This window comes from Necator americanus, chromosome I, assembly GCF_031761385.1.
Source record: "Necator americanus strain Aroian chromosome I, whole genome shotgun sequence".
NCBI classification, from domain to species: domain Eukaryota; kingdom Metazoa; phylum Nematoda; class Chromadorea; order Rhabditida; family Ancylostomatidae; genus Necator; species Necator americanus.
The window spans coordinates 11050680-11074398 of NC_087371.1; the positions used below are offsets into that span (position 1 = coordinate 11050680).

At 38.6% G+C, this 23719-nt stretch overlaps 1 protein-coding gene across 2 annotated transcripts; it reads right to left on the reverse strand.

The window, feature by feature from the left end:
* Positions 1-602: 602 nt before the first annotated feature.
* On the reverse strand, positions 603-22435 carry RB195_005134 (uncharacterized protein; the record flags this gene model as incomplete). 2 transcript variants are annotated; one of them, XM_064177445.1, is made up of 8 exons in its annotated part: positions 603-824; positions 1273-1433; positions 1501-1730; positions 4154-4260; positions 4619-4705; positions 5323-5382; positions 5672-5784; positions 22345-22435. In XM_064177445.1, 8 exons carry the CDS (start codon positions 22433-22435, stop codon positions 603-605), a joined length of 1071 nt encoding a protein of 356 aa, XP_064034570.1. The 2 variants fall into 2 exon arrangements, with proteins under 2 accessions (XP_064034570.1, XP_013305095.2); XM_013449641.2 differs by lacking the exon at positions 22345-22435 and having other exon boundaries at positions 5672-5776.
* Between the last annotated feature and the right edge of the window lie 1284 nt (positions 22436-23719).

Sequence of the window (23719 nt, forward strand, 5' to 3'; positions counted from 1 at the left end):
AAAAACCTGAAATAAAAGTAATGCAACAAAGCGCATTCTCCCACTTACGCTTTGTGACAACACTCTACTTCTACTTTCCGTAAATCAATCGGAAAGTAGCTTTTCAATTTTTTTTCTAAACTTCTTGAATTTGGTTTTCGCTTTCCATGTTTAGTAGTATTTGACGCCGTTAGCAGTTGTATAGGGCAAAAGCAAGAAATCTTCAGCGATGTTTTTCATTACCAAGACCGTTGTGTGCCCCAGTAAAACGCTATATTACACACCATAACTGTTAGATACACCGCTTTCAATCGCCAAGAATCCATTATATTCAATTTAGCGTGCGAAGTGAGTAAAAGATCTAAATGTTAGAACAATAGGATTTTGCTAAATGCGAGCATGTGCAATCCAACCAAAAATGAGTTTGTGTGGACAAAAGGCAATACACCTATTCGTGGCGCTCTGTGACCACATCGTACAGTTTCACCTTAACTTCAAATTAGTTGGCTTTTGATACTTCAACTGATAAACCGAAACATAACGATAACTATTAATCTGCAAGGCGATGAGCACCATAAAAACCACTGAATCAAGAAGGAAGAGACACCTGGGTACTCATTCACTTATGATACTACGGACACATTTTCATCTACGGCAGCCTTTGCCGGTGATGGTGCTGGACGGTCGTCTTTCAAACTTGCAACAGGAGCACTGATAGGTGCTGCAATACTTGTCTGTGGCGTCAACGGATCCGCAGGTCGCGGTGAGTTCGTCGCTGATGCGTGAGTGGCACTTAACGCCCCATTTGAAGGATTCCGCGATGGGATCGAGACCGAAACATTCATCTGAAAAAGCATGTATTTAAAGCCCAACTTTTAACGCAATATTTCTAGTGTTGAATGACATGACCTAATTCGCTTATATTGTTATACTTATACTGTTCGCAAGTATTCTATAACATTACTTATTGTGAATGACACAAATCACATTTCAAAAGTATAAATTTGAGAAGAAAAAAAGCAATAAGGAAAGTGAGATTACTCCATTTCGAATTGTCAAAAGTGAAAAGCGACTCAGATCTGTATCTGTAATACATATACGATGGCATATCAACTTGTGAAAGGAAATTCTTGGGAACGTTTGCTCCCATCTTTAAAAAACTTTAAACACTCGCTTTAAACACTTGGTTAAAGTGAATAGCGAAGGAAGGGGTAAACAAAATGACATGATATCTATCTCTTGCATAAACATATGAAGAAAAGAATGCCAGAAACTATGTGGACTTTTCCCTACCTGCGGTGTAAGCGCTGGAAAACTAGCTCCCGATGCAGCGACGCTCATCGGTGGTAACATCTGCGGCATGATACCGTTCATTGCATGCGGAATGGCCATTCCGCCCGGCATTGGCATGCCAGGCATTCCCATTCCCATTCCAGCGGCCATCATCATTTGTGCTGCGATAACATATTTATTAGATAATCAAAACATCATCAACCCGTGGAACCAGAAAAAGAACTATACCTTGTAACATTGCCGCTTGTTGTGGAGGCATATGCATTGCAGCAGCCATTGCTGGCGGCATCCCAGCCATCCCAGCCGCAGCGGCTGCTGCCGCCATACCGTTCGCAACGCTAGCCGGCATTCCACTCTGGCCACCGTTCGGGACACCATTCGGTTTCGTCATTCGAGGTGAGGCAGTGGCTGCTCCTGGTAGCCCAGCCATACCCATTCCAGCCATCATCATGGGATTCCTATTTGAAAAAGAGACTGTGAAAGGATGAAAAAATTTGCGATCTTAAGGTGAAATTTATAGAAAATGAAGCAAGTAATGATACTATGTAATTTCAGAAAAGCACGTATTTGTTTTGATGGAGAGCAGCGGTTAATTTTTAATTTACAACCCTGGCATAAGAAATATCTTCAAACTTATCAAATGTAATTTTTTCTGGGCCCGCCTAGTCTCGCCTGTGCGAATTTCTCAGCGCAGCTTTCTTTATTCCGGTCTGAAGAAGGTCTAATCTCGTCCACCACACTAAACTGGATGCCTCTTGAGGACGTGGTGAAAAAAAAAATTGGTGAAAATGTGGACACATCTGCTCGTTTTATTTACCATGGAAGTATCGAGTTGACAATTTAAGAGACGTGTTGAGTTTACACAAACACTTATCTTTAACATTCAAACATAAAATTTCCTTTCTTTCTCAGAATTCAACAAATAGGAGCAGTAATTTTATTCACGACCCAGAACTGGTCACTGTATTACAAATCCTCATTTTGAACAATTTAAAATTCTGTTCAGAAGATTCTTCCGGGTGCATTACTGTTGCAGATAGCCCATCTTGGGCGTAACAAAAAAAACTGATATTTAACTAGGTGGCCTAGCGAAGCAATATGAAGAAATACACGAACATGACGCGAATGTTTCCTTTGCTGCACAGAAAAGAATCAAAAACAATGATAGCAAGCGAACGTCCAGGAAAAGAAACAATGAAGCCCAGAATTTATATTGTTACGATTCTTTCCTGATCTCAATTTAAAAAAAAAGAAAGTGATACAAAGCGAAAGATTATATCACAACCGATTTCTATTGTCTGAGCAAGGAATGAAGTTTCACGTCATATAGCATATGTATGCATAAGAAATATGCCCCATGCAGCCTATTTATTCAAATTTTTAGTCTAATTCTTGACAATACCGACATTTCCTGAACAATGCGAGGTGGAAATCGCAGACAAAATTGAACAGACGATGTCATACGAGATCGAATGGAAACGAACAAACAACATTTAACGCTGTGCACAAATTCAATTGATTCTGAACCATGTGATAGTCCATAAAATATGCTAAAAAAATGGAACAAATGAAAAAGCACGCAGTATAATACATCAAGGGAAGAAGTATGATAACTCGATGCATCTCAAAGCCATCACCCCCACGAATCCTGGGGTAGCGCGGATTTCAGGTGGAGAGTTCCTATACGGGCCCTAGATTATGGAGGGGAGGGTAATTCCGTCCATTTCGTCCTAAATGCCGTAAAAAAACGGCCCGGAAGATGCGGTGCGTGCACAAGGTTGGCGCGTTCCAACCGAACTTGTTATAGAAAATAGCGCTGGAACGCTCGAAGCCGTATCTTTCGGGCCGCTTTTTTACGGTAATTAGGAAGAAATAGACGGAATCACCCTTCTCTCCATAATCTGTGACTCCGTATATGCATAACCACCGCAAACCCGTACCACTCCAGATTCGTGGGGTGATGAAACTTTAAAACAACACATCTAACTATGAAATTTCGTTGAAGTAATTAGTAATTTTGAACATTAAAGAAAAATCGGCATAGAAATTGTTTGCTGGTTATCACGCTATGCGAATATTAACTTTATACATGTTAATTCCACCCAAGAAGGAGTATAAATGTTTGCGTAACAGATATTTGTGAAAAACTGCAAGTAATAAAAATATCAATCCTTATTTGCAAAATGGTGACTGAATCGCAAAGAAAGATAGATATACCGTAAGCTTAGCCTTGTTTTGCATTTTGTAAAAAAAATGGTTAGATTTTCAGAAGAAAATCATCTATTAAGTGTAACGACACGCCATAGAAAGGACAATGAAAATTTCCATAAGAAACAGCAAGAAAATAGACACCTCTGCCAAAAACAAAACTTGCTTCGTATTCGATGATATCACATATGGCCAAACCCGATGTGCTTCCAATCGAACAAAAACCAAAGACAGGAGAATCGCATTACACATCACATAAATCTCATTACAACACTGCAGTGAACTGTATTAAATCTCGTTTTGCTTCATGAACAGGAAAGAAAACGACATAATACAAGATGCTTATTGTTATGGCTCGCTCTGCTTAACCAGCAGTAAAGGAATAATAAACGTAGAAGTATGTGAATCACTTCAAAAAATAAAGTTCATCCTCAATGGACTTTGATCACGATAATTACATTAACTAACACGGTTACAGTTGAGTCGCCAGAATATACTGTTTTCAATAAGTCTTAACAAAAAAAAAATCCACTCAAACTAACAAACTGTCTCATGAGTACTAGGTCATCATCAAGCAAATTTCAAGGACTACCTGTTCCATCTCTATTAACAACAAAACGAAATACAGAAAGGCAAATACTCATTATTAAAAAAAATTGGGGAAAGAAATTACCTGGCCATCATCATGTTAGGCATGCCACCCATCAGTATTGCTGCTTGTGCTTGCTGTGATTGAGTTTCGTCTCGACGGATTTTCTCCAACTCACCAAGTGCAAACGCCTGAAATTTTAGTGCTAGAAGCAACTAAAATTTTTTACACAGAATACAAAACATACAGAATAAAGCTACTTGGGAACAAAAAAGAAAATCTAGAAAACCAGTTTCAGAATAAGGCTCCTGGAAATCCAAGCATATTAAGCAACTCATGTGAATAAGACCATTAAACATGACGAAGTGAAAGGTTTATTTTGAAAAATGTGTTATATAGCAGATAATAATAGTATCTCCAGGATTTTTAGACTAAAGATGTGAGTAAAACACGCAATAACCAGCAAAGTGCAGCAGGTGTAATATATTCATTAGATTTCACTGAAAACCAACGCATATTTTTAGTAAACACAGATTAATAAGCAGCTACCTGATATTCTGGAGGTAGCATCGGCATATAGCTCGAAATTATGTGGTGTAATCGTTTAGTAGCCTCCTGGTTCTTTACCATCTCCATCTGGAAACAAATTAACTCACATTGCAAATTAACTCTTCACAATAAGCAGGTACGTATTTCTTACTATGCACAAAAAAAATAGAAGAGCAAATCTATCTTTGCCATCGAAAAATTAATATATAAACGAGAACTTTGATATTGACCAAACAACAGTTTTAAAATAAAGAACATATCAACGTTCCACGGAAAGAAATCGCCCCTCTGATTTTGACACCAACTAATGTAGTGCTCTTATTGAAGTAGACCCGACTCGATTCAAGCAATCGTCAAGCAAGTGACAGCATCGTCATTTGCAAGATCGAATTTCCTGGATGTTTCTCAGTTACAATTCCAGTGTCGCGCAAGAACTGCAAAGATGAAACCTTAAACTAAGGGTAGTTTTCATACACCTTTCAGAATTACAGAGTAATAGCAGGTTTTAAAATAGTTCGTCAAGAGTTTAGCAGTCACTTCGTTTTCCTTTGTGGTATTTTTCTTGAATTCTACACTACAGTGCTAACAATTAAATGAAGGGAACAATACCGCGAGGTAAATAAAAGGTGGAAGAAACTATAAGCAAATTAGGAAGAAAAAATTCTCCAGAGAATACTAATTTTATATCACTAAGTCAAAATTACCTGACTCTGTAGGGCTTGTTCGCTCAAAGCACTTAACTGCTGCTGGAAATTCGTCGTTTCCTGCAAATGATCGGAAATCAATAACACACTCAATTATTCATTTGATAACTAAAGCAAGAACGGCGATGACTTTGCCGCAATTTGACAATTTGATATTTGTAGCACTATACAACATGCATAACGTATTATTCACAATACAGCCCATGAAGAAGAATTGCAGACTCCATCGGCCAATCAACATTTTTTACATAACGCTATCAATCTAGTCAATAAATCCTTCACGAAACAAAAAGTCAAGTGCTCTATGTACCAATGAAAAACAGACGTTCATAAATCACAAGGAACCCACCATTTTCACTTTTTCCAGCTCCTGTTTGCTCATTTGCAATTGATTCGCCAACACCGTCATCTCTTTTCGCACTGCCTCCAAATGTTCCCCACAAGAGAACGACATTGGATGTTCTAAAAGAAATAAGAACTAGCCATCATTCAAGATATTCGAAAGAATTGTCCAAATAGGGCGATCGAAGAGAACATGCGTCCGAGACGCGTAATTGACTAACAAATCCAACTAGACGACACTTTTGCTACTATCGAAGGTTAGTACTTTACAGATAGTCGCAAAAAAAAAGAAAACAAGAGAATCTCAACAAATGTGTACAACGAGAAATTAAGGCGAGGAAATGAAAGAATAATTAGAATGATACAGGCACAACAATGTCAACAAGAACAAACAAATATGGTACGACATGACCAAATAGGCCAATGACTGCTGGGCATCACTTGTTAACACAACTGGAGCAAAAACCTCTATCAAGAGGTTCCTGAGATAATTTAACAGGAACAGAACAAATCAAAATCAAGTTAATAATGCTGAAAGGTATTCTTTATAAAACCGAAACGACAGTTTTTACGTTGAAAGATAGAGTTAAACGCTCAATTAAGTACAAATCAGGTGATGGTGAATTTTCAAAAGATGGGATCTAAAAACCACAAAATACAACAACAAATGAGATATTATTCGATGCAACACAACATATACCCGGAGCAACTCTCGGAGTAACCCTCGACCGTTCGGTCTCAGTTGAATAAAGCGCAAAAAACGAAAACGATACGTCGCGCACGAATTTCAAACTCGGGCAATCACGCAGAGGTGTAAATGCACACTATTACACCGCCTAACTTACGCGCAAAAACGGGAAGTGAGTATTCTCAATGAGGAACTTCCACAAATCAATCAGTGCATTGATCGATTTCGATCTTTCGTAGGAAAAGAAGTGTGAATAAACGTTGTTAGATGATGACATGCTTTAAAAAGAAGAGAAAAAACATTTTCGAACAAAGTAGGAATCGGAACCGGTTCGTCGCGAGAGCGAGAGCACGCGTAGCTGGGCGGCGAACCGGCAGCACTCTTCCTCCCCATTCGAAAATTCCTATCGTAACTTGAAATCAGGTACAAATAGGAATAATCGTCGAGGCGCGAATACGATTACGATCGCTTATTGGGTATCGCAGCATATAATCGATGTCGTAAAGAAACGGCCGCGTCAATTATGTCTCCTACTTCTGCACACTGTTCCAACCGGACGTCGCCCACGATGACGATGGGGAACAAATCGTCTTAGGACCACATTCGACAAGTGTTGGGAAAGTGTTAATGAACTCCGAAGTACGCTGTTAGGAGACTGCTTACTGCTGAATTGTTTCTCGAAATTGCTACTGAGCGTTCTCCGTAAAACATACTGAACTTTCAGCCAACCTCTGGCAGGTATTCAAGCCTATTCAAAAGAGGAACTGCAAGCACAAAGCCATTATTTTCTAAAAGAAATTACTTTCTAGCAATCGAAAATCTAAAAGAAAAGTTGTTTTATATAATGTATCAGTAGAAATAACAACGTGTAGGGAAGCCAAAACTCCGCTCCTCTCTCGCACTTAGTAGTCATTATATGACCTGTATACTGCATAATTTTGCTCCAATAACTGCTACTTTCGTTTTCACATGATCTGAGCAAATGGTTTTCTGCCTTCACCTTCCACTTTCTTCACCTATCCTTTAAATCTATCTGCTGTACAAACCTCACTTTACATAACACCGACTATCACAACGGCAATAACATTGCCAGCCGACTTTAACAAGCTCAGTTCGACTTGTCAACAAAAAAAAAAAAAGACGCAAAACAACAGGCATCAACCGTCAACGTGCGATCAGTGCTATCAATTCCGACTCGATCTCGCAGGAGGGAGATCAGAATTGATAGATTGTATTCGCCATCATTCCACTTCTTTGGCACAAGACACAAGAAAAAATGCAATTGAAAACCTCACCAGAAGGATGTAGATCTACATTTGTTCTCACCTATTTCCGATCAAATATTTATTCAAACTCAATGTTTGCGGTGAAAATTGAATAAAATGTTGCATAAAAAGACATTAGTTCAAAAGGCTGCAACATCTGTGACGTTTTTCGATTCTAACAATGGGTTTCAACAATCTTCAAACAGCAAAGAGTGCAAAGTCGAAAGACTGTTAGAAAAACTACCATTAGTGAACCTCTGCTGAAGTCTTTCTCCCTTATTCTGAGGTATATCTGTTAAAGTGAAGAGAAAAAAAAACAGGAAACAGAAAAAGATGAAACGTGGAAGGATGGTTAAAGTAGAAATTGCGCGCAGGTAAAATATTGTGGTAAGAATGAAACGAATTCATTCAATGCCGTTAATAACCACGAAGATAACACTTTGCTCGCTAATGAATTTCTTTCGGTATTAATTTTGAACGGTTATAGTCACTATATGAGTCTACTCGATCAACTGTGACCATGTGAACATCGTTTTCTCACCTAAACGATGATTAACAGACAAGTGAAGAATTTAAAAAGTTAATAGATGGTAAAATTTTATGCATTATGTTTTGTTCGTTCGTTTTAGTGTGATCTTAGAAACTCGGAAAAAAAATTGCTTCCTATTTTATGTCTTCAAAGAAATTCAATCAGATTTCTTATAAATGCACTCTTGTTAGAACGATTTACCTCAAAGATTTTTCGGAAAAGATATAATAAATTTTACCAGTATTTAAATGCAGTGGTTCCACTAAGAACCATAATAAATATATGTTAGCGTAAAAAACAAGTAATTTTTCTCAAAAGCAGTATTACCAATTAGAAACAAAAGTTTTTGGAATAAGAAAATACAACGACAAAGGATAAAAAGACTTCACAAAAGAGCATTATCACAAAAGCAGTTTCACAGCAAAGGTTTTAACCCGCGCAAGAATATGTTGGACATATTCCAGTACTTCGGAAATGCATGTCGGAAATGAATATTCCGGAAACAACTGTCAGGAATACAATTGCAATTAAACAAATGAACCGAATTACGATGATAATATCTTTCGCTCGAAAAAGCGCAAGTTATCTCATCGATATCAGTTACTATTAGTTGCATTTGAAAAAGACAGGAAACTCGAAAATAAGAACAGAATTCCGCATGCTTGCTCACAATGGAAATGGATCCAATCCTTATAATTTTGTTTTTCAAACAGAAACCTTGATCAGTATCTAAATGGTGATGAACGCAATAGATAACCTTAGAAGTATAGCACAACGGTTTTTGTTCTTACCAACTCATCTCTACAAGATTTCTTTCCAGGATTCTTTTCCAGAATCTCCAGAACTTTTAGTAATATAAATAGCACACATATTATACATTTTATAATTAATAAAAAGACAAAAAATAACAGAAAAAGTGGGAAATTCTGCTACTCTGGCATAGAATAGAGGAGGCATAAACACAAGATCTGAGGCAAAATCAAAATCAAAAACAAATTGAAACTGGAAGCACACAGGAAACAAGTCAATTTGAAAAGAAGGAAAAAAAGTTGAACGTTGATTAGCCTCCACCAGTCCAGCACCTCGCTTTTTTCTCTCAGAAGACAGGAAACGCTGAGGGCAAATGAGGCAAACGCTGCAGCTTAAAAAAAGAAATAGAGCGAAACCACCCTTTGGGAAAAGAAAACTTGCACAGAAGGGCACTTCGGCTTATAAACGTGAGAATGACAGTAATTAACCGGAATTTTTCAGAATACTGGAAAAACTGACTTAATCCTATTTTGACTCCACTAGAAGCCACCTTTTCCAAATAGTGGTATTACGTCGTGCTGAAAAAAGCGATTCGCGACGCCTTGACGCACATAGCAAGTCGATTAAGACGGACTATGAGGAGAAAATCGCTAAGAATGAGATATGTGCATTAAGAATATTAAGCAGGCAAAGCTAGAGAATAAATTGTCAGTCGAATCAAAGAGTGCCTTTGCAAGAAGCATGGCTGGTTGCAAACTTTCTCCAAACTTCAACTCAACTTCAACGTTAGCACATTTTCATTTTTATCAATGAATTAACAAAATGGACAGAAATAATGTATATCACTGGAAAGGAACGAATACAGATTGAACTAATCAATAGCTGAAAAGTCACATAAATCGAATCAATAGCAAAATCCGACGCCCACAAACTATCTGGAAATCCATGCTGCCCACGCGATCACGACTAAGACGATCGTCCTCAAATTATCCCGCGTCATGCGAAAGAGCAAATTTCATTCCATTTGGCATTTTGCGCTGCTCAATGAAGTCTGCTGAAGCATGCACTCGGAACACTTCCAAATTTGAGTACTCAAAAAAGTCACTTCTTGTGCCATGAACGTTCGAATTTGCTCAAATCACAGCTGTACAAAAATTCTCTTTTCGTTACGAATGAATATGTACCGCCAATAATCGAGTTTTGTACATTAAAACAGTATGTAGATAAACATACGTAGATACAATAACACATGTATCCTGGCATTCTATTTGAACAGAATTGCTGCCAGCTAGTGCAGGTATTGTTTGAAATGCGAGCTATAAAAAACTTCAATCGCTGCGTAGTGGGAAATGACATGAAAACAATAAAAGTACATTTCGTCCAAAAAATTGCTGAGCAAGCGTCAAGTAGTAGGCAAGGGATGATGCATTAAGTGTGCTGCACTAACTTCATTAAACGGTGATATAGAAGTTTCATAGAAAATTTCAAATCCATCAAGCATAAACAAGGCATTCATGCATATTTTATCTATACAGCATACTATAATTCTCCGCATCGAGGATAGCCATACAATTATGCGCAAGTGCATGAAATATTCAAAAATTACTGCACTGAACTTTCAAATGTCCGGAAAATTCAAATATTCAGCATACTCGTCGACTTTTTTTTTGTTTATAACTCAAAGATAAGATGAATACAGTTTTGTTTCAGCTAAATGCCGGAGAGTTGAGGGATTCAAGTGAAGAAGCGTAAAGAAATCGCGAAAAGTCCCAAGGTTTCCGTAAAAGGCGAAATTCTGCTATTGTAAAGTAGAAGAACACCGCAGGACCCGTTCAGAGAAAAAATCTTCTGCAAAAGGACATATCCGTTTCGAATGAACGAAACGAACGCCGAGGACGGACGAATTTCCGTGTATGTGCGTGGAGGAAGACTGACAACATGCCATGTGAGCAAATAAATCAAGCAATTTGCCGTGTCCGTCCTCGACAAAAACACCAATGAGGTGAAGATTCGACGTAACGAAGCGACCGCCACGAATTGATTTCGCCACGAGGAGGGCAGTCAGCCAGTGAGACAGCCGACGACCCCGCTGGGTGGCGGGGTGTCCGGCCGGACGGCCAGATAGGCTCCACGCTGCCGCGGGGTTCACGGAAGTGTGAAATTCAGTCAGGCGTGGAATAGGGTCCTTGTATCAGTTCGGCGACATTCGCAAGGCGTCCCTTATAGACGCCAAATAACGACCATCACCTGCGCAGTTTGGGGTGATCGACGGATGGCCTCCTGTTAAAACGATGAACACACATTTAAAGACATCACTCCACGAATCTGATGTGGTACGGATTTTAGGTGGAGTATTCGTATACGGGATGGGAGACTATGGAGAGGGGGGTGATTCCGTCCATTTCTTCCTAATTGCCGTAAAAAACGGCCCGGAAGATACGGTTTCAGGCGTATTGGAGCACTATTTCCTAAAGGGAGTTCGAGTGGAGCGCGCCAGTCTTGTGCGGCGCCGCATCTTCCGGGCCGTTTTTTACGACTATTAGGAAGAAATGAACGGAATCACCCCCCTCTCCATAGTCTCCCATCCCGTATACGAATACTCCACCTGAAATCTGCACCACCTCAGATTCGTGGGGTGATGCCTTTTAAGGTGATTAGCCCCTGTGCGGCACAGATGTATCCAAGTTTCGGCGCCTTATGGACAACTATTCAAGGTATCCTCCTCATTCGGAATTCAACGCATAGGAATACTCGTTACCAACAATCGATGCAAGAAAACTTTAGCACATAGTACAACTGCTAACAATTCTTGCAGAAAGCATAGCAAAATTGGAACAAAATCTTCCATGGAACCTCTCTTACTCAATGAACTCAATTAAAAAAAAAAAAAAAAAAAAAAAAAAGGTCTTTTTTTTTTTTCATCGAAAAGTCAAGAAATTGTGGTCCTTGAAGCAGTTGGTGACCTTCAGTGGCATCAAATAATGTGACACTCATGTAACTCAAGTATGCAAGTAGAAAACAAATGGTCTTAGTAAAGGAGTTTACGAAAGTGATAGAATCCAGCCGAAATGCTTTTAAGCATGAAGTGGTATTTCCCGCTACAGATTCAAATCCACAAACATGTTTTGCTCCATGTTTCGTGCGCAGTTATTAATCTCAAATTAGAAACCACAAAAATCGCTTAACAATTTTCAATTAATAAGGTCATTGAGTTAGGGGTATCCATGAGTAATTATTATTTTTGTAGAATAAATTTTGCTTCAATCTAGTTCAGAACGTGAATGCATAAGGACGTGTTTTGTATGACAACATTACAACCTTAACTTTTGTGACAATTAAATTCAAACGTTTCTATTACATCGTTGTAAAATGGTGGACAATCAACCAACTGAAGAACATTTCCGTCATTGCATGCTGTTTGATTTTCGATCGAGTGTTAATGCGACGGTTGCAACAAAGAAAATTTGTATATATGTGCACGGAGACGTATTGAAAGTCAATAAGTCTCAACACTTTTAGAAAATTTTCGAGCTGTGATTTTGACTTGTCTGATAACGAACGAAGCGAACACCCTGTGGAGTTGGATAATGACGTTTTAAAATCACTAGTGGAAGCTAATCCCAAACTGAGTATTCAGGAAATAGAAACATCATTCAGGCTACTTGGTCGACAGTCCAAAGGCTTGTTAAAGAAATTGAGAAGGTTGGTAACACGGACAGCTCTGGTGAAAAGAAAAGGGATAATATTCCCTACTATAACAAAGTACCAGAGACGATGACATAGAAATAACTATCCGATATGCGCCGCTCGTCTCTCCAAAAGCAAGTCGAAAACAGTTCCAATAAGTTTTGCGAACTGAATAGAGAGCTTTAGGTAACTCAGTCTTGATCCTCTTATTTCACATACGCTTTTAAACCTTTTCTAAACATCTACTTTCAACCGCTAGAATTTATCTCCTTTCCTTTTTTCCTTTTTTAGCTAGTCATAAAAGCACATATGTTTGTTGACATTTCAGTGTCCTTTCGAAGTTTATAAGTGGAAGCTTTGCCAAATTTATGACGTTTCGGCGCTTTCCTTGTATTAAAGCACCTAAAAAGAGCTTCGGTGCAAATAATCCAGCGTTTATCCCGTCTAAATTCACTTTTGTTTTTCTATCTATCGATTTCTAGAAGGCCTTTTTTCGTTGTCTCTTCCTCTAGCATATTCTTCGTGTCAGTCACTATGCATTTCACCATAAACAACCAGGATCGCTGGTGCTTTGCTATGGCAAGTTTCCCTGTTGAAGCGTATTCCTAAAAACAGCTGGGCGAAACAGAAAAATACATAAAATACAGGGTTTGATCTTAATCAAAGATGATGAGATTATTACGGTAAGGCACCCTAAGTAGGTAGATCAAGAGTTGCTCCTTACAGCCTTTCCCTACACATGCGATCTTCTCAGCAAATAGTGGGTGGCTGTTGGTTGTTACCAAAACAGAAAACTACCGAAATGCTAAACAGGGAACATTAAGCGGATTTGTACGGAGGAGATTAGACAGTTCGGCTTTCCATTATAATAATAGGTAACGGTTAATTACATCCGGAGCAGTAATCAACCTACAAATGCTTTTTGGTTTCAATATTAATATGAGGGGAAGAAAAGGGAGACCCGAATTTCGCAGCTACAACTGAGAGCTGCGGTTTCCTTTCTGGACAATTCTCCCATTTTTCTTCTCACATAAAAAGATAAAGGATACAGTGCACGATGTCGATCAATCCCTTTCGGATGCGCCTACGCGCTCGACTTCAACTTAAAATCATTTGAGGTTAATTAACGCTTATGCAGCCTGTAAAATGACCTGGGCAAGGGGGTTGTCGATGTATCAAGGCAATGTTTCATTCCCTTCCACAAATCTGACAACAGTTTATCGGCTCTCGAGGAATGAAAGGTTCGTTTAATTCCAGCGGTGGTTCCGAACCATTGGCCATGCAGTCGCAATCGAATCACTTACCGATTCAAAACCCTATAAGCAAAGCGAATTCGAGGAGCAGTAGAAAAAGTGGAAATGAAATAATGGTCTGATTTAAGAAAAAAAAGAAATATGGTACAGCTACAAAGAAGATTAATGCGGTTGAGGATAAGGTTTCTATATTTTTTTCTGAGAGTATTATAAAAGTCTGAACTGCGTTATGTTTTTTTTTTTTTCACCACAGACAGAATTATTAACTATAATTTGGATAGAAGTCGATAACAGAGGAAGACCTCTAGTTGAGCAGTAGACAGGAAAATAAACTTAGAGGTCAAACAACCAGTTGTTTTCAAGGATGTAAACACAATTACATTTCGACGCACATCCAATGTATAACTTAGGAAATCGGGCTGACGGCAACCAATGAGGCGATCAAAATAGGGAGAACTTGACAAAGCACAAATCATAACTCTGTCAGTCATTAAGCACGCGCATCTTGCGGATTTAGTGATGATAAAATAATGGGAAAGAATTGTGTGACATCCACAGAAAGGAGAATTTCAAATAGCGAACGAATTATAACAGCAAATTGAATTTGCACTGGAGGGGCATTGTTGCTGTCATAAATTTGTTTTTAAGAAAGGGATACGATAGCAACAGGATTCTACATGATAGCATACACTACCGCCACAGGTAAATTCAACTGTACAAGCAGCAATTCGTAGACAGCTGTGGAAACTTATTCTATCAATTGCGAAAATGGCTAAAAGAAGGGTTAGCGAAAGGCAATGCTTTCGCATTCGGTGTATCGGAATTTGTTGCTTGTTCAAAACATTCTTTGCATTTTTTTTTTTTGAAGAACAAAATTTCAAATAGTATGAAATAGAAGGACAGTACATGCGGTCATAAGACAATAGGTCTGAAATAAATATGAGCGAAGAAGAACGGAATAAGACTGCAGGATTAGGATGACGATTTGAAAAGCTGCAATACTGCAGAACACAAAGGAAAACCGCTCGGGCAAAGGGAAACTCATACTTTTAAAGAAAAAAAAAACTAGAAAACTAGGGATTTTAGCGCTGAAAGCCTCTGTTCGATCTTCAGCCAAAAATTTGGTCGGTAAAGCTCATGTGTGAAACATACGAACAACCCGAATTCGTGCTAGACAATAATATCCTACGTCCAGCAAGTGAGGTTAAGTTGCTCGAAATCACATCGAAAAACGCCGACGAAACATGCACATGACTCGCTGTTCGAAATGTCATTCGAGTTAACGATGCGGAGATTTAGAATGAGAAAAACGGCCATGACCACATACACCCATTAACAATATTGTTTTCGTTCAGAAAATAGACCAGATCAGCTATCGCGTCGATTAGAGGAGTCGACAATGCGAACGCCGCTATCTCTACGCTGATAGTACTCAAGGCTGCCCGACAACACCCATTATGGCGAGATACCTACAAGGAAATGACTATGTCGCCATGGGGCGTCCTTAAGTGCCTTTTGACCCCAGCAACCTCAATTAGTACCTGCACAATACCACATGTCCGCCTTCCCACGCGTCATAAATGACGACCGAGGATTCGCATAAAACGTGCGGGCGTGGTCTCAGCGTTGCACCTACACCACCAATCAATTCCACACAAATAATAATAGTTTTCTCTTAGAAGTGTAGGGGTAGTGTAGCTGTTCAAAGAGAATTAAAATATCAAATATCACACAATCAAGTACGAACCTTCGCTTAAAATAGTTCATAAAAAGTGCACTACTTTGAACAAATGAATTTAGATCACAGAAAAAAAAAAGAAAAGTGGAACGAACGATGAACTTTCGGAAATAACGTAGTTACAAAGTGCGACAAAGAAATTTGCAGTCGAAGCCGAAGCTGAGGTGGTCCATTTCGACGAAAAAAGATGGAAAACGAACAAAGCCAGTGGAACATCAGAATAGTTCGTTTGCAAATGGATTTACTTAATTAACAACTGACACAAGACACTGGTAAGTAGGCAAGTGATCCGAAAAACTAAGAACATTCAGAGTCCCGCAATGTAACTTTCCTTGTATATAAATGAAAATGCTTTCACAACTGATCTACAGTTTCTCAATGAGCAACTCTCGTAAACACCTTGAATTTCATAGGATGGGTAGAAAAATAAAAAAATCGAGTGTTTGTATGTTGTAATTCTAGAACTGCATAACTGAAACAGCAGCACATGTAACCGGCAAATACAAGGAATTCGGAACTAGGCGAAATTCAATGTAAATACGTGAGCGTACATTTCCAGTCATTCACTCAGTGAGCAGTTAATAGTCATAGCAGTGCACGTCTGCGGAAAAATACATTAAAACATGACGAATGCTGCGAAGTTTGCAACGCCCACCCATTCCTGCAGCCTCTCAATAACCATAAATTCTTCTTCGACATCAAACAGCCACAATGAGGCATGTTCGTAACATAAAACAGTTAAATAACCTTGCGCGCTTCGACAAGTCGGAATCGAAAGAAACGAAAGTTTAGGCGTACATATTGTGCAAAAAACATTAATCTGATTTGAAGAGTGCTTATTGATGGCTTAAAACAACGATTATTACGGCGAGACGACCTTGACATCATTTTTTTCGGTCTGCAAAAATCGAGAACAGCTGGCACAAAGATGTAATTACAAGCAGTTAATTAGAGGCAGAGAATTACTTGAAGAGACGTTTCAGCCTGCAAATGTAATTGTGGAGACTTTTTCACTTTCTAAAGAACTTCTGCTGAGTCGAAAAAAAGAACGAGAGTAGAAGAAACATAAATTAGGAGAACTGACGGAAAAGAATCCTATATTTACCAAAACAGAAAAACGAAAAAGAAAAATGATTATAGATTATTCGAAAAAAAAAAAACTCTGAAACGACAGTTAGAGGCCGAACGTTTTCCTTACGAAAATTTTAGTCAAAAGAAAGAATTCAGGAGGACAGGCTCAGTACCATTACAGCTACACAACTCTCTAAATCTTTCTGAAAGCACTAAAATTCGTACGGATCTCGTATGCAGCGCTGAACGCCATTTAAACCGCTAAAAAGCAGGCACGAAAACACACCATCTCATCTAGTTAACGAGCCGTTTCCTAGTACTCACCTCTCTTCCCGAAAATTACGAAACGCCACTAAAAACGTCCGCTCTAACGCCTCATTCTAGCCTCTGCAAAAAAACGCCTTTGCTTCGCGAGTGTAACTATGGGCTGAAGAACCTGCTGAAGCGCTCATTTTTCCACGAAAATACGACAATAAACAGGAATGTGAAGAAAATGCACAATCTCGACACAAATGCAGAGAAAAAAACCCTAGATGAGATTTGTATCACAGCAGAACTGCAACACTTTGATCTAACGCAAAAATCGATTTAGTTACCTGTAGAGATCAAAGTTTCGAGTTATTTGGATATGTCAAAAGTGACAGAGGATTCTTAAAAGGAATAAAAGAGGACATAAAAAGAGATTCAGTTCGGGTTGATTCGATTAGATAGAGAATAATTTTACTGGGCATTATCTTGAATAAATAACAATATGGATTCGATGTGTACCGGGAAGTAGTCGTTTTCCGTTATCAACACGCAGAACACCGTTGGAATGATGTGTTAATGAGAGAGCGCAAATTTGTGTTTCCATTTTCACATTAGCTGCATCAATAGCAAAGCTACTCTGTGTTCCTTAGGAACACAGAAAACATCCATTAAAAACGCCTGTAAGTGCCAGTGAAGCAACTGTGGAAACAGCCGTTGTTATTGAGGTGGTAAGGAAGTGATGACGTGAAAAGAGAGAATAATTTTTCAAAATTCAAAAGAAACTATGTAAGCTGCAAGTCTTCTACGACAGAAGAAACTTGAAAAATAAACAACAGCCAATTTTTCTGAGCGAACTTTGTAGATGCAAAAATGTTCCAGTACATCGAGACTGGAATTCGAAACACAAATCTTAAAAAAAGTACATATAACAAAAGGAAACAACATCACATCACCTCCATCTTCCGAGCAATTGTTGTAAGACCTAGTGAACCTGCTAAGAATTTGCACAACTTTATGTCTCATTTTCTGCAATCAGTCATACAAACATACGGTAAAATGTTAAAGCAAACATACGATAAAATGCTTCCCTTGCTTTTCGACAAATCTTGAGTAACTTCAACAGCAATATATGAAGTAAAATGAAATAGTGTGCTCTACTACGGCTCAAAGTTCAAAAAAGTCGAGGTTGATTGATGGAAATAATCTCCAGAAATCTTAAAATTCCCTCAAAATCATTAAAACTTCTTCTTTGAAAGCAAGAAAAAGAACGGATGTGAGACAGAATACGGAGGATGTGAGAAATCTTGGTGAGAAAACCAACGAATCTCTAACACCGTTAGCTAAATCTATGTCTATGACCAACTTCCTACGCAGAATATTCTCCATCCTCCAGGAAACTGACACCTTCACACAAGTATCAGTACACCAAGAATTGTAGCAGCGCACTGGAAAAGGAGTGAAACCACAAGTGTTCCTGTTCCAGCTCGATACCCTACAGTCACTGTAATGCATCCATATCGCTGTATATCGTACATATGTCACCAGTGCGAAGTTAATCTGATCTTCTTACCCATAAGTAGGCCGACTAGCGAGGCTAATCCCCATAAGCGGTTCGCACAACTCAACGCGATAGTGTTGCGTGCGTCACACATCATAGGCAAATAGATGGTTCGGCTTTCATACCGAAATGACAACCATAAAAAAAAACTCCACCTTGACGGACGCAAACTATCAAAGGCAACTACATTATTCCAAGAAAATAATCTATAGCTGTAGAGTTCGCCCCGAACTCAAACTGAAAATGTATGGTTATCGACACACAAAATAGCAGTCTGGAAACATTCTGCATTCACATCAAAGAGACATTAGGAAGATTTAGAATTGTTATTGGTTGAGAAACAATTTAAGTGCCCTCAACGAAAATGCAACATGAACATATGAACTAACGCCAACGCAAACAAGTCGAAGTGGAAATCGACAGAGCACGAAACAGTAGAAAAACAAAAGATTTTAGCGATAAGAACTAATTATAGTAAATAGAAAATAAGTTCTTGTACTGAAACGAAACTAAAACGTGGAGTATCGAGAACAAAACAGGAGACTGATGTGGAACACAAATCATTGCGAAATGGGGAATCTCTAAAAAAAATCACTTAAGGACTAGAATTCCGCCACGGAAAGTTCTCGAATCTCTCGTTGAGAAAGTTCAACTCCAGTCGCAAGTTAACAATTCACAGAAAATATCCCATCAAAACCTTCGCTTATTTTTGCAAAATTAACCACTATTCAGCCCTTTTGAATTGTTGAAAAAAGAAGTATCATGATGAGATACGGAGATCTTAGAAATCATTAGTGAAACACAACCCGGAATCACAATTTCCTGCATCTGCCTACCAAACGTATAGACAGAAATTCTTAGGTTTACATGCGATTTTATTTCCTTAACACTGGGCGATAAGCACCTTATTCTAAGAAACTTTCGAAACGAGAACGAGACACAATGGGAAGAAACAAATCGCAAGAGGATTAAGTAGAATTTCCTGCAGAACTGCAGGTTTGAAAGAACGCAATCAGTGGCAAAAAAACAGGATTTTTCGCGATCCTCTCGTGTATACGCAATTCTCACAATAACTGCCATGTGGAAAAAGATAACAACAGCTATGATAACACAGACATGAACTTATAAAAGAAGACTGTAAGCGAAATCACGGAAAAAAACGGAACTCCTAAGATATGTAGTTTTGAAGAAGGAATTTTTGAAAAAATGCAAGAAGCTGTTCAACACTTGGTCACCTCTTTGACCACTACGGTAGGGCCAAAACGACATGATACAGTCACGGTGTAGTTGCGTAAGCGGCTGCGCTCGAAGCGGCGCGGTAGAGAAAGCAGTTGGAATCGGGGTGGGACGATAGCGTTGGAATCGACAGGTAAAAATGGTGCTAGCAAGTGTCCTCCCTCGATCCTCATCTCCACGCTCCATCGCAACGAGACGTGCTTCATGTCATTTTGATCGTACTACATCTAGCCATTTCAAGATTAAGGACATTTCTACGACAGTGCGAAAACTTCTCACAAAAACAGGCAAATTTCGTCGTTCAGCATTCCTCATTAAGTTATTTACACAAAAAGACTGTTGCAAAAACAGTTAAGTAATTTCGAAGAGCTCAGTGCAAAATCGATAAAAGAGAAACTCTCACGTACTTTGCTTCATCCCTCTCTAATCCTTTAAAGTACTTTTAGCAAGAAACAAGAGGAAAGAAACGAAGTGGACATACCCGTATGCGGAAAATGCGACCTACCTGTGTCAGAAGAACAAAGGGATTATATACGACACTGGAGAAGAAATTCTGGAGAGTTTGTAAGATGAGCCACAAAAGATGGAAGTGGTATTGGAGAAAGGAAACGATAGCATTTGCTCAGAGATGGTATTCATACCGGAGCAATTCATAGTGAAGAGCAATCGGACGAGCCTCTCACATCGCTCATGTGGGCGGCATTTGCCGGCAGATTATGCAAAAAATGATTAGCATACATTCATTGAGTCCAATTCCGACGTCAGCAATGATGAAATCAAAATGTAAAGCCGACGAAAGTAAAGTCCTCTTGCACGATTTCGAATTCAAAATTCTTCCCAAAAAAGGATGCAGCGATATTTTGCTGAAGCCGGCATTCACAAAACAAAAGAACTCTGCTTTTTCATTTATAATGTCTCTCTAGAGACTATTTGTTTTGTGCTATGAACGATGCGCTATTATGCAACAACCAGGCCTCCTTACATGGCCTATTTCTAGTTTATGACCCACCACAAAAAAGTCGTAAGAAAATCGCCGTCACAACACTTGAAAATTGTGAATATTGAGTGTTTCTTTTGATTCAAGTTTCACAATAGTTTTCTGGAGGACTGTCAGACTGTCATTTTCGACTACCCTGAACATGTGATGAAAAGGAGTAAGAAAATCCATTAACAGTGATGATCGACAATAGGAAATTGAGAAAAAAAAAGAGATATCTCAGTGCTTAAACGATGAAGTATACTTGATGATCGTATAGCAGCAGTTCAAAGCAGCAATTCCGTAAACTGAAACGAGATTACGTGCTGGCAAAAAACAAAACAAAGAAAAGCAAAAACATTCCTTATTAAACTGCACAGTAAACTTTCGTAAACTTTGTCTTAACATCTATCTTACGATCCTCACATACTTCTTTTTTATAATTTCATACTTCATTTACATAATTAGATCTTCTTGAATTTTATATCCCTAATTTATTTGTTTCCAGGCAACTACACAATTAGTTGTCTCTTCTCCCGATCAAACTCTGATATCGTGTAGCTCCTTCGGTGAAAACAAAAAATATACTATTGCCTGTTATTTTTTTTTAATGACGAGAAGTAATATATTCACTTCCTTTGCCCTTAGCTACTCTTCTACATTTGACCATATGTTTAGACAGGACGTGAGAAACGACAAACATTGGGGAAAATAAGTGAACTCTCTTGCTTGAGAACCCCAGTCCATTTAAAAGAATTTAAATTAACCTTCCAAATGTTCGCAGAAGTCTTGCGTTCTGGATTTGGAGAGCAGATATAAGAACTTTTCATTTTTCGTAAGAGAAGAACGACTTGATGATTTATGGTGAGATAAGATATGTCGGAATGGTTCTGTCTACTCTAAGAAGAAAGCAAGCGTGGTGGTCCTTTTTTGCCAGTGGAAACGTATCAGTTTCTATTTCGATGTACCACTGCCGTACATGACTCGATAAATAATCAAACAAGTTTGGTGTTCCCTGAAAACAACAAAAAAGCCAAATAGAGCGTAACAATCACAAGTCAGTCAAAAAAAAAACAGTATTGCATTGTAGATGTGGACTTTCACCTCGATTCAAAATGATAGGTGTATTTGACAGGTGATCAGATATACAATAAAAGAGTAAAACAATAACATCAACCTTTGACTACACCTGTTCAGGAGAAAAATAAAAAAAGATGAAAAGCTTATAACTTATGAGCTTATAACTCCAAAGCCTAGAAATGATATTCTGGAAGATGCCTCACCATCATAGATGCGATAGTCGGAGCCGGTGCTCTGACTCCCTTCACTTTTGAACGGTTGAGGAAGGATCCCCTTCACTTGAGCTGCATCCTATGAACTAAACCCTCTTTACCTGAGGAGGGTCCGGCTTCTCCCTATCGCACCTATGCTCACCATGTAAACACTAAGACAATACACAAAGACACTCAAAAACATATACTATACTGTGAGTTAAAGTTAACTACTATTATTCTACTACGCCTATTGTTACCTGTTGGCTGATTGATCAACCGTCACCATAAGCTTCATAAGCTTAGATATATCTGTATCATGCAAACAATGAACCTAATTGGGATGATGAGTCTTTTCAGAAAACTATTTGACAACCAAATACATATGAATCCAAGCGAAATCACCCACCACTCCTTTTGCTACGATCAGTTCTGTGGGAATCTCTTAAATTCTTACACCACTGAGCCGAATTGCTCACACGCTTCCTTCTCTTCAACATCTGCATTGATATCTGCAGTATTTTTCCAGTTGCAAAAAGCAGCAAGATGGGATCTTCTCTTGAAAACTGGTGTTTTCGCGAGCGAAATCATCATATTACAGATGTCGACCAAACAAATGCAAGAAACGGTTAAAAAGCTTGTTGAAAACGGCAGAAAACAAGACTAGTTACTCTTAATTTCAGAGCTGCATGATCATCTAAAAAGATAGCAAAAATCGAATGGAAGAAGAACAGACAAAAGTTGTATACGAACCACCAATAATCAAAGGTACAAAAATTATCAAAGGTTACTGAAGTATGTTGTGTATTTGGCTACAGCTTAACCTTACGATAATGAAAAGCGGCGATTAACCAAAAATTTAAATAATATAATAAAATCATGAGAAATAGGAACGACTAATCCATAATGATTATTGTTTGTACTTTTGCGAAGTCTCAATAACATTGACATTTTCGCGAATCCATTCCGTCCTGTCCCGCAGTATCTACGCAAATTTACGACCAAATTCACTACCAGTACGCAATAAACGAATTTATGACATAGAGAGCCGCTCGCGAGGAAAAAAGTTCATGATCACTACATGTTATTAATCTGCCTCCGATATGCAAGTTCGATTGCAGTGCACAAATGCGAAAGGATTATAATCGGTCAGAATTTCGCCGTCATGAATTCTTTAGAGACATTACGTACTTGTTCTATTGCGATAAAGTGATTGCATTGCTGAGACTGCCGCATATTGACACATGTCAGCAATTTTGCAGTTTAAAAAAGCAAGTGAGCGTATGGACTCACTCAAGCATCTCTAGATGGTGCAATTTCGCGTGGTGTTACTTTTTATCCCGTGCAAACACGTTGATTACAGGGAGATATGCAGTAAGAAAGCATTCCACTGCATTCGAAAGAAATGCTCAAGTACCAGAATAACGACCACCGTTATTGCATGGAAGAAATAAGGTAATCAACAATGACCTGTATGTTACACAGCTTCTGACAAGGACTCGAAAAATTACTGAAAATCGAAATCCATGAGGGCTAATAAGACACATCGGAAAAGAGGACCTAATTCCTAACCTAGTACCCACAAGTTTTTGCGTACAAAGTGTGGCTGCAGTCTAGACTCCTTCTTCAGAATCTATTGAAAGCTTTACTCCAGCTCTGAAGAAGAAATATGGAAATACACATAGGAAATAGCACCATTCTACAGCTGCAGACCTTTAATACTTTCAGGAGATCTACTTAATAACACATTAACGGGTACGCAATCCACTGCTAAAATGTCGCCT